General features: G+C 42.4%; 1 protein-coding gene across 1 annotated transcript in view; it reads right to left on the reverse strand.

Annotated features, from left to right (window-relative positions):
* The window catches only part of LOC140998169 (paxillin-like), a 30,568-nt gene that overhangs the window by 2,642 nt on the left and 15,844 nt on the right, over positions 1-12,082 (reverse strand). Inside the window, exons 2-10 of the mRNA XM_073468348.1 lie at positions 10,142-10,317; positions 9,930-10,015; positions 9,446-9,585; positions 9,065-9,260; positions 8,825-8,972; positions 2,537-2,695; positions 1,754-1,927; positions 352-433; positions 80-228 (exon numbers count right to left, since the gene is read on the reverse strand). Of these exons, the coding sequence (XP_073324449.1) occupies positions 80-228; positions 352-433; positions 1,754-1,927; positions 2,537-2,695; positions 8,825-8,972; positions 9,065-9,260; positions 9,446-9,585; positions 9,930-10,015; positions 10,142-10,317 (1,310 nt within the window). The remainder of the gene's footprint in view (positions 1-79; positions 229-351; positions 434-1,753; positions 1,928-2,536; positions 2,696-8,824; positions 8,973-9,064; positions 9,261-9,445; positions 9,586-9,929; positions 10,016-10,141; positions 10,318-12,082) is intronic.

Consider the following 12,082-nt stretch of genomic DNA (forward strand, 5'->3'; position numbering starts at 1 on the left):
GAAGTAAAGAGGGAGAATTTATGATAATGGGTCAACACAAATTGTTGAGGTTCATTACAGATGGAGTCGAGTGACTCACCCTGCAGACGAAGCACTCAGGGTGCCAGAGTGAGTTGAGAGCTGAGATGTAGTTCTCCAGGATGGCGCGGGCACAGCCACCACATTTTGGAGCAAACATGTCAAAGTAGTCCTTTCTGCAGAACGCCTTTCCATCCTTCTCATGGAAACCTAGAGGGCAGCAAAGATGCACAGTGACTCACTGTGTAAGCTTCTTTTGATAACAAAAATTCAACATTGCTTTTTTCCAAAACAAGACAGGTGTTGTGTTAGTAATTTATGAGCGGTGTGTACCCTCTGGTCCAAAAAAGGCTCCGCACTGGGCACAGAAGAAGTGCTCCGGATGCCAAGTCTTGTCCAAAGCAGTCACTACTTTCTGTGAAACAAAGGAGAGCCAAATGGTCAGTCATTCAATTTTTGCTTAAAGGTGTGGCCATAAACAATCGGGGAAAAGGTGGTTACTCATGTTGTATAATCATGTATGTTTGTCATTATGTGAGAAAGTCAGAGGCCAGGAGAGGGCAGGCAGAGTCCACAGAGGCAGTGTGGGAGGTGCTGGAATGCTACGACTGTTAGAACATGTTTTCCAGGACTGATAGCCTCACTCATCGAGGGTCTGAGCAAAGACGGTGTCATATGCTAGTTTGTAAAGCCCCTTAAAGTAAATTGGGATTTGTGATTCTAGGATATAGAAATAAATGTGACTTGACACATGATTTCAAAACACCTGCTCAGTTTCTGCAGTACGGCAAGAATGACTCACTGAACCACTGTTACAACCCCACCATTCTTGGCTTTGCTACCAGGGGTTGCAGTGATGAAACGGAGGGTTTTCTGTGGTGGGTGGGGGGCAAATTTAAACATTCATCATCTTTATGGATAGATACAGAGCAACTAAATTTAACATATTACAACAGGGGGCAAAAATACAACATGTTAATGAGCATCAACAAAGTAAATCAGAAAATCAGGGCCACAATTTTTTAACAACTGAGCAATTCACAATCAAACACTATTCAATATAAACACGTATATCTATACAGTCTCCAACACAAAAAGTCTTTTATGATTTTCTTTATTTAGACATTTAAAGAGGATGTAACCTCACACGTACCCCTGACAGACAGACAGACAGAACAAACAAACGAACTTGGAAACCTTGGCAGTGACACATGTTGGTCTTTCTCAAGGTTATTGCCCACTGTCTAGTTCTTTCCCTACTTCAGGCACTGTGTGTGTGTGTGTGTGTGTGTGTGTGTGTGTGTGTGTGTGTGTGTGTGTGTGTGTGTGTGTGTGTGTGTGTGTGTGTGTGAGAGCTGAAAACCCCCAGTGGGAGTGTGTCACTGAGGATAAGGCTGAGCGCTGACAAGTGAGAGGAGAGTCGGATGCATTGCGATGGATATATGACTTACTCACTCCGCATGTACGAAGCAAATAGAAGTCCTTCAGTTCTACTGCCTCTTGGATTGTGTGTGTGTGTGTGTGTGTGTGTGTGTACCGCTCTAATCAGCTGTCAATGTTAGGGTTACTTGCTTGAGAAATAAATGCAATTTCCGACATGTAGTGATTTTTCCAGGAAGGCCTTAATCCATTAAGTTATGAATAAATAAATATCATTATCCAGCCCCCCATGGTACACATGCTAATGTATGTGTATATGTGTGTGCGTGTGCGTGTTAATGTATGCATTACTAACATCCAGTATGGGTCCATTACAGTAGTGGCATCGTGGTGAGAACAGGTTATGGTAGTCCTTCTCACAGTAAGGCTGCCCCTCCCGCTCAAAGAAGTTCCTGGAGCCTATCTCGTCCTGGCAGTGGGTGCACACAAAGTGCTCGGGGTGCCACGTTCTGCCCATGGCCGTCACCACCTGGTGTGGGGACACAGCACATTAAATTAAAATGAGCTTCTGAGGGGGAAAAAAACTAGCTCAGCAGAGAAAATCAATGCAGCCTTGCATGCAAGAAGTGGAGGGGATAATGCAAAACAGCAGCAGGTGCAGATGTCATACATTTTTTACAAATTTTAAACATTTATGTTTATATAGTCAAAATAACCCCGGTCCATTTAACAAAAAAATATGTCTGTGCTTCTTTAAAGTCTCAAAGTAAGAAGTGTCAGGTTTTATATTCCTCCACTTAATAAAATAAAAGCTGAAATATTGATAGATTGACTGGCCTGAGCCTTAAGACATCAGCACAGCCTGAGATATGATGAACAACCCCTTCAACCTCGGAAAATAAATCTGGAGTTCAATATTCCTTCCAACCACATTCTCAACAAAAAAGGCTAAAAATCTGAGTTTTTAATTAAAAAAAAAAAAATCTTGTTTGGTATTCTAAATGTTGTTTCACTTGTTAAATGTTGTGCCTATGCTACAGATATCACATGTGCATGTTCATCTAAAAGCACTGAAGTTTACATTCAGTATGTGCACCAACTGAAGATTTGTTTGTGCAAGATTCAGTGTTATCATTACCTGGCCTACGATGGGTTTCTTGCAGGCTCCACAGACGCCTTTAGCCACCGTCTGGACTCCAAGTCTGTTGAGGTCGGACTGCAGGCTGCCCAGCATGTTGTCCAGTTTGTTGGCAGGTTTGGGAGGACCAGTGGGGGAAGTCTTTCCCTGGGACTGGATCTGATGGAGATGTAAGACAAAAGTGGTTTCACTATAGCATTCAGATGTATGACGAGTGGATAAAAATAACAGAAATCTGCTTCTGCTTAATAGCATTGCAGCGAATAAAATATTTATTAAATAGAATAAGTTGATGACATTCAGCCAGAGGTGTTGAATCATAACCATGGTTACTTTTGCGGTCATAGTTTATAATGTCTTTGTTTGTGTGGATCCAGTGACCACTGTTCTTTATCAAATCAGTGTTCAGTATATGTTCTCGTCATTTGGATGATCGTTTTTTTGTACTTACCTCCATTTCATGTTACATTATTTAGTAAGCCTAATATAATTCTCACGTTACTTCCTTTGTAATTGTTCATTACAATAGTCTTACCCTGAATTGCTGGTAGTACAACAAACTGGGGTGGGCGATTGAAATATAATATCATAATCTATTCAATGGTAATCATGATCTAAGATCTAAAATGTGATCTTTTTCCTCAATTTTAAAATGTCCTGTAGACTTTAGCCAGACTTGACATACCTATGAATCCCTCAATTTACACCATTAAAACACAATATTGCATTAAAGATAGTTCCATTCAGGCAAAAGCTCCTAATCAGCCATGCTTCTAGGCTAGCTACGACTCATGTTTCATTATTTACAATACATCACCCAAGAAAGAATAATTTATCCATTCAATGCACAACTCAATTGGTTTGTTCACATAGCAAAGATATACTAGTCAGTGAGGATATGTGAAGGTCGGAAACAGAAGTTAAAAGGACATTTAATATCTCGACTTCTATGATTCGCCTGAAAAGTAGATTGTGGACCCATTCAAGATGAATCAGGGTCTGAAATCATCAGATCAGCCACCCCAAACATCAAGCAAGCGATCTGATATCTGAGGTGACATAGAGAGAAATTACTAAAACAAGCAATGGACATATATTAACCAAGATAACATATGTTCTCATCAAAACTAATCCATCATCCTTTGAGGATGACTCTCTAATATCAGAAGTGTGTGTGAATGTGTGTTTGGATCTGTCTGGCTACTGTAATGTAAGCAAACACAGACCTTCTCAGATGGTGGGGTTATTGGAGCTTCATGACTCTTACATTCCTCTGAGAGAGAAAATAGCATCTCTGCTCCACGTATTCTCTCACACACACGCACAAAAATGACCCAGCTTACCTTTGACCAAATAAAGTAGCTACTGGGCCTTTGACCTGAATGCAACCATTTTCTAGCCTTCATGTCAATCGTCTAGAAGTCTTCATCTAAACTAATTCAATAAAGACACTATGGATTCTAAAAGAGGTGACGGTACATGGCACTCAACTTCAACATGCTGGTATCTAACCTAATGGGGCCTATTGACGGAAGTCTTGTGGGAGGTGCTATAACTGTGGTGGTAACTGTGCTGTCATGTGGCAGATTAGGTTTCAGTTGCACTGCGAGCCTTCCATTCCTGCGCATGGCAGGACAGTTAGTGTAACGGGAACATTGGGGGGTTACACTCCTCCTGGCCCTAAGCTCTTAAACACTCCTCTCCACTCTGAACACACAGCCCTTGGCGCAGTCAGATGTCAGAATTAGAAATGGGGCTCAGTCTCGCTAGCCTGAATGTCAGCACCAGTCATAACCTGGACTGACTGGATTTCAGACAAAGCTTTAAAAAGGTTACCTGTCGCAACCGGGCGTGAAAGGACGCCCGAGGTCGAAAACAGAGCCGATGACCAGCCAAGTTATGTAGCTCACATACATACAGAGGTGCAGCTGCTTGGATTCGAACCAAATAACTCACACATGCACTCAAGGAAATAACTCAAAGTGTAAAAGAAAGTGGTTTGAGAGTATGAGGTGGTTTGAGAGTATGAGGTGAGAGATAGGGAGAGGTGAAGAGAGAGGTGATCCGTGCCTGCATTGGAGGGAAGATGGGGTCGTACTCGGTCTGACAACCCACTGATACAAAGACCTTGGGAGGCGGAGGTGGCGTGATGGGTTTGGGAGGGGGGCTAGGTGATGGAGGAGGGGGTTGGACAGGTGGAGGTGTGGGCTCCCTGGGAGGAGGTGTGGGCTCCTTGGGGGGTGGAGGAGTAGGCTCCCTGGGGGGTGGAGGGGTAGGTTCTCGAGGAGGGGGAGGGGTTGGAGGGGGAGGAGGTAGTGGTGGAGGTGTCTGCTTGACTGGGGCTGGCTTTTTGGGTGCTGGGGGGGATTGCAGAGAGGGGAGGACTTTTCTCTGTGGGGCAGGAGATTCTGGAGGGAGGATGATCTGGGGGAAAGAAGGGAAAAAAGGAAAGAGCAAAGAGAGGAGAGCAAACAGATAATACACAAAAAGGGGTCAGAATGAAGAAAATGAAATGGTAATAGAAACAAAGTTGGCACCACAAACTGAACTGTTTACTGCCAAAGACTAATAATTGTTTTATGGAAATGTGATGAATAATCATATATATTTAATTATTGCCAGTTAATTTCTTGACCACAGGGCAAACAAACAAAACCAAACCATCAGAGAGACAAATAATTCCTGACTCTTGGTCTGACTTGACCTTCCGTGCACCTTTAATGTCTACCTTATCCACTGATGGATTCACCCCTTCCTCCCTTGTTCGCTGTGGGTTGGACATAACGATGACTCCCTCTGTCATCCAATCATCGGGCTGTTGTTTACGCCGGATGCTCCGCTCCGCTCGGCCAATTCCCAGTTTCCCCTGCAGCTCCTCAATGAGTCGGTCTTGTGAGTTGCTCTTATTCACAATTATCGGCCCCATTTTACGTCGCAACATTCCCTCCCTGAACATTGGATGCACGTTGGAGGTCTCTTTGGTGCGGCGGATAACTGACTTGAGCTGAAGAGTAGATGATATGAGGAGGTGTGGGAAGCTGGGTTTGTGCCATTCACCGCAAAGTCCATGTTGGATCACAAACACAAGCAGGACAGGCCCGGCACAGGACGTCTCATTCAAGTGGTAAAAATGCTCAAGCACTGGCTCCAGAATATACCAAAGTGTTCTGGAGGTTTTGTCAGGCACCCCAATCAAATTTAGCTGCAGAAGCAAATCACAGCCTTCCATTCCATTCAAATTCATTCTCTACTGTCAAGTCTACTTGAAACTACTCAGGTATCTGTGGCACGGCATGCTGGATAGCTAAAGTCAAACAACACAGGTCTATCACAAAATGCTTGCACATAAGTCTGCAAAGCAAGGCCAAAGATCAGAGAAGCAAAGTTCTTGTATGTTTTTTAAATCAAATGTGCACGTTCTTGGTGCGTATGTGCATTAGCAAAAAAGAAAATATCCACCCAACTGTTTTTGCATTGACACATCAGTGATTGAAAACACATTTTTTGCATCATCCAATTGTTGCGTAAACATGACAGGCCGGGCCCTGTGACTAACACAGCAGCCTCAACTGAGGCAAGTGGAGACGTGCGGAAACATCCTCTCAGCAAAGCTTTCAACATCAGCCACAAATAGTCTCTACAGGGAGAATTCTCCCTCAAGCCATTTTGCAATTGCTATGCAATGACACCACATGCATCACACCACATGGATGGAGGAATTTTTCCTCATCAACACACTTGTGTTGTTGTACTTTTGCACAGCTCCTTGTGTACTTGTAGGAGCTGCTCTCCCAAAATAAGCTTAGTCAGCAAGTAGAGAAACACTTTCCTTGAACAATTATCCGGCACTGCCATTCTACAATTATCATCAGAGATAATCAATATCTTAGGCCACATGGCCGAGTAATATAAAAGACCACATGGGGTACTAAAGCCTCTCAAGTTTTATGCCAGCAGCTTATTTTGGGAGAGTCAGGTTGAGCGTCCTACTTGGCCAGAAGCAGATAGCCTCTCCACAGCAGAGGGCTGCTGTGAGGGCAGGTCCAGGATTGCATCTGGTGTCCCGGGGCAGGTGGAGGGGGTGAAACACTCGTCCATCCAGCTGGACTCAGTCATAGGTGTCAGGGTTCCCTCTCGACTGAGATCGGGGTAAATTCCGTCTTCCTCCTCCTCCCAAGACCTGTAGTCATCTCCAGGCAAAATGAAGGCAGGTGGCTGGTTCTCACTCAGTTGGGTGGTGTCGGGGGATAAAAGTTTGTTTAAAGCATCATCCAATAAAGGCTCCCGACATGGCCATGTTAAATCCAGTATATCACCTCCCTGCCTTTCTGAAGGAGGGGGAGAGAGGCTTTTTGATGGTATAGCAGCAAGTTGAACTGGTGAAGCTCTGGGACTGCTGGTGCCCTGAACTGTGTACATTTTTCTGGTGACTAAAGCAGGGCTCTTGAGAAATGCAGTTTCAGTATTTGGAACCGTTACTGGACTTGAAAGTCTTGGGAGTATTATTGGGCTAGCATTCTTTGGCAATGTTTCAGGACTAGAACACTTTGGTATACTTGCTGAACTAGAGATAATAGGTACTGTCACAGGACTTGCGGTCTTTGGAACAGGACTTGAAAGTCTTGGAATTGAAACTGGACTAGCACACTTGGGAACTGTTTCTGGACTAGCACTGTTTGGGATGGTTATCGGACTCGACACAGCAGGGATTGGCACTGGACTTACACATTTTGGAACTGGACTTGAAAGCCTAGGAACTGTGACTGGACTCGCAGTCTTCGCCTCTGGGCTAGGACTTACAGGAACTGGACTGTCGTTTTTACGGATTGGGCTTGGACTCTTGTCAGATTGACTTAGACTGGACCATTTAAGATCAGGTGGACTCGAACTCTTGGCTCTAAGAATGGGACTACGATTCATAGACACTGTGACAGGACTAGGGCTCTTCGAAACAACTACTGGACTTGAACTCTTTCCAAGTGGACTTGAGACTTTAGTGACTGACATATGTGTAGGACTGTTGCCTTCAGTTTGACTAGGAGGATTTACAGTACTAGAGATACTGAGACTCTCCACATGAGAGATCTCAGAGATGACACTGCCACTGTCATCTATCTGTTTGATCTGGGAGTAATGAAGGCTCTTGGACGATGCAATCACCACATTGGAACCAGATGAAGCTGTAGGGGCTGAACTACCATCTTCATCTATATGAAGTTCCAGTGGAAGAGGGGTACAGGAGGGAGTAGTGAAACTAGAAGGTAGAAGAGTATCCACTGAACCATTAATAGGATTTATAGATGGGGTGGTTACTGCTTGTACAACTGGTGAACCAGCTACCAATGAATGGTCTACTGCCTCCTGATTCACAGACAGCTGAGAGCCAGACTGAATAGGGTGCAATAATGTAAAGTTTGCAATGTCCAAACAAAGACAAGACATACACAGTAGTGGAGAAAAGAGAAAGAGAGTAGGGAAAACAGATTGAGAATGAAGGGAAGGAACTGAAAGTTGTCTCACACACAAAGCCAAGCAGGGGCAGAGCTCATTCAATTGTCTTAAGAAGTCGTTCCTAAAATACCCTTATCTTAAAATAAACAAAATAAACTTGATCAGTATAATTGTTGCCCTCAGACATCCTGGGTCAGATAGAACCACTTAAAATCTCAAAGGTCACTAGAATTGACACTTCTTTCAACAAAATTTCAACAGAACTAATCATTGTAATCTTCATAAAGATAATATTTATTGCTATGTGTTGATGGGCTTTAAGGGGAAATTGTATTGGATTACATTATGCAATGTTGTCAACATAAGTTGATTTTGCAACCCCACAACTTCCTCTACAAAATTCATACAAATAAAGCACAAAAAAAAATCTAAAATGTCATCTGGTATATTTGATCATGTATGACACAAGTTTAATTATATACTATTTTAAAGTTGGTTAATTAGTGGTCAGTTTTAAAATATTTTGTTCTAACAAAAAAAGCCCAGTCCAAAATAAAGGCCAAAGTTAAAAAAACAGTTCTTTCTTCATTGAGGTCAAATCAATATCAATCATTTCAACACGCAAAGGCTTACAGTTGTCAGTGAAATCTATGATATTATCTATGATATAGTGGAAATATTGAAAAGACACTTACAATATGACAATACATTTACCAGTCATGCAAAACCCCTAAACATCTGCAGCACAGTCTTAAGGAGTTGCCAAATATAAACACCATTCATCAATTCCACAAAGCCTTATGACCCAACACCCACCCACTTATGAAGCATACTCACATTGCTTTGGACTTTGAAGTCAGACAGGGAGGCCATTAGCTCATCCAGCTCTCGTGTGGCAGAGGAGGCAGACATTCTGGCTTGCTGCTGTGCTGGTGTTTCCTCTTGTCCATCTATTTGTTCATCTGACACAACCAAAGGTGTGGGACTAAAGAAGAAAAGAACGCAATCAAGTAAATTTTGGGGCTTTTTCACGTTAAACATTGATACCTACTTTAAATTTAATGATTCGTTGCTTACATAGGTGAGGGCACAGAACTTTCCAGCTCATCCAGAAGGCTCTCTACACTTGGTCGTACGTCCTCTATTCCTCGAGTTGCTGTACTGCGTTTGGGTTTCTCCAGTACAGGTGGTGCAGTCTTGCCTGCAGTCGAGACTCCATTCTCCTGGATATTGTGGATGATGCTGCTGGCAGGCAGTGGGGGAGCTGCTTCTTCTATTACAGAGGAAAAATGCTAAATGAATTTCCTTCAGTGCATTAGCTTATTGTATTGTAAACACCAAAACACAGTGGAGAGAAGGAAGGGTCAATAGTACAAAAACAGAAGTGCCAAATTTAGATACCGACATCTGAGAAACATTAGCATGTTATTTAAACTGCAAAGTAATCTCTTTATTTACCTTCTGTGGCGAAGGCAGGGGTGCTTTGCTGGACAGCATTAAGCTCCAGCAGCAGGCGGTCCAGCTCAGACAGGTTGCTACCCAAAGATGAGTTCATGGCAACAGCTGATGACTCACTGCTCTTCTGCTTATTAGGGAAACTGTGCAGAGTAGAGACAAGAACCAATATTTAGCATCAACAGAGCTGTGGACTGAGAGGGTGGCTGTATTTCCATACTGACATCTTTTGGACAGTGTTTATGGCTCACTAATGAGTCAAATGCCAAAATGACAAAGACGTTGAGTTTAATGTCTGTGTTTGAGTCAGTAAAACATTATGTACCCACTTTTAATGTCTTCCCTATAGTTGGTACAATATGGCTGAGATGTTTCACAACCATGGTGCAAAGTAAAGTTATCTAGAGTTCCTTCACTTTTGAGGGTAGAAGTTATTATGAGACCGTTTATAAACTGTTGATCCAACTAACACGATCCCAAGACCTACCTGTATACGTGGTCCTCTTCACCAATGGCTTGGGTTGGACTACCGCTATCTCTAGACCAGGGACTTCTCTGAGCTGAGCTGAAAGACTGCAGACAGGAAGTGAAGTTAATAAAGAGTTTTCAGAGGACCATTCACAAATAAAGCAACTAATTTGGGTTTTATTTATAGCTAAATCAAACAAATACTTAATCGAATTGCATGTTTGCATTTACCTCTGTTTCATCTAGTCCATTTTGCTCAGAGGGCGTGGGTGGGACTTGGGGTGGAGAGCAGCTGTCTTGCTGGGTCTGACCCCCGACAGGGAAGGAGTAGGCGGTCTCGTCAGACAGGAAGAGCGGACGCTTGGAAATGTGGGAGGTTGTGGACTCAAGGTCCGCCAACAAAGCATCTATGGAAATACAAAACACAGATGTAACATCACGCTGAAGCTAATTATATTCTCAGACAGGATCGGGTGAAAGGAAAGCCGACAAGTATACCGTAAGACAACAGGGTTTTTGTCAAACGATGTAGGTTTTTGCTATTACATTTTTAATGAAGTGGCTATCCATTAAACAAGGCCAATTATGGATTTTTTCTTCAGCTTTTTAGATATGTTCTTGTGCACGTAAAAGATCTTGAAAGTTAAAAAGGTCCACATCAACAGACGGTCCTCTCTCCCAGAAAACACTGCTCCTGTAACACCTCGTCAGTAGTCCTGCCTTTAATTCTGTGTCTTTGTGACATCACACTACGACACAGTCACACATTTGCATAATTTATGCCTAGCAGCTAGTTCTGCATGTAGGAATTGATTTAGCACAGCTGCTCTGTTGTTAGCAGTGCTAGCTCAGGCATGTGTGAGCTGACCAATCAGAGCAGACTGGGTATTTTGGAGGGCAGGGCTTAAACAGACAGGAGCTAAAACAGAGCATCCCTGACAGAGGGGGAATACAGTGCTGCAGTGCTGGACAGTATGAGAAAACTGATGTGTTTTTTGAGCATCTAAGAATGTAAACCTATTCTAGTAATAACCCAAAATAAAATTATGAGCCTGAAAATAAGCATAATATGTCTCCTTTAAATATTTCTCATTGTATTAGCCACTGTGGAGAGTGTTGCAGATTAGTAAACAGACTGCTTTAAGGCAATATTAGATTTACAGGATTTTTGTAAGTAACTTCATTTTTACAGAAGAAACACCCAACTCATTCAACGTTAGGATTCTCTACTTTATATCTAGTATTTGGCAGTCAAAACTTGCAGCTGCAATCACACAGGATTAAAAAATTACAGCCTCTTTTGCAATCGGTGAAACACACATGTGTGCTGACTGACATCAGGGGTGGTGGAGTTGTAAAAGTTGAATCATGCAGACTGTAATAGCCACTCCTTCAGTTACTCATTGACCCTGGTCTGCCTGAAGTCTTGACATGTCTTAAAATGAAGAGTCACTGTCAAGTGTGCGACGGGGTCATCCATGTCCATATTTACCATCTTCACACCAACAGCTACCAGCTCTGCTTTAAGGGGTTATTTAGTACTTTGGGAGGAACACAGGCCAGGGAAACAACTACTAATTTAGGAGGCCTAACCAGTAGGTAGAAGGACACATAACATTATAGGAGATTTAATGAAGAGTGCAGACTGTATTACTGAATACTTGGGCTTATTTTAGCGTGCTCACTCACCACAGCAGTGTTTAGTTTCTCTTGCAGAATTTCACAAGTCCTAAAAAATAAAACCCTCAATTTAGTAATGTCTACTCTATTAGTACAAACTTACTGTTTATAAATAGTTACACATTTTCTATTATGCCAATATATTTAATGCTGTTACGGACAATGATGTTGTTAATATGAAGTTTATAAACTATATAACCAACCAAATAGTTAGAAACAGCAAATGTACGGCACCAATTCGATGAAGTTTAATTCCCCTGAAAATTAGTCAAACTGCACTAAACTGTGAAGTTTTTAATATTCTTTACCTTATACTGCAATATTGCGAGTATATAGCAATACATATGTACCAAAAACCAACTACAGCTGAGCTCCATCCTAAAATAAGCATTGGGGCAAGAAAGCCAAACTATAGCTAAAGTAACATGTATATGAGACATACCTTAGAAAAAGATAAGATGGCCCGAGGAAGTGAAGAGGAGATAATACAGA

The sequence above is a fragment of the Pagrus major genome, chromosome 6 (assembly GCF_040436345.1).
Source record: "Pagrus major chromosome 6, Pma_NU_1.0".
Classification (NCBI taxonomy): domain Eukaryota; kingdom Metazoa; phylum Chordata; class Actinopteri; order Spariformes; family Sparidae; genus Pagrus; species Pagrus major.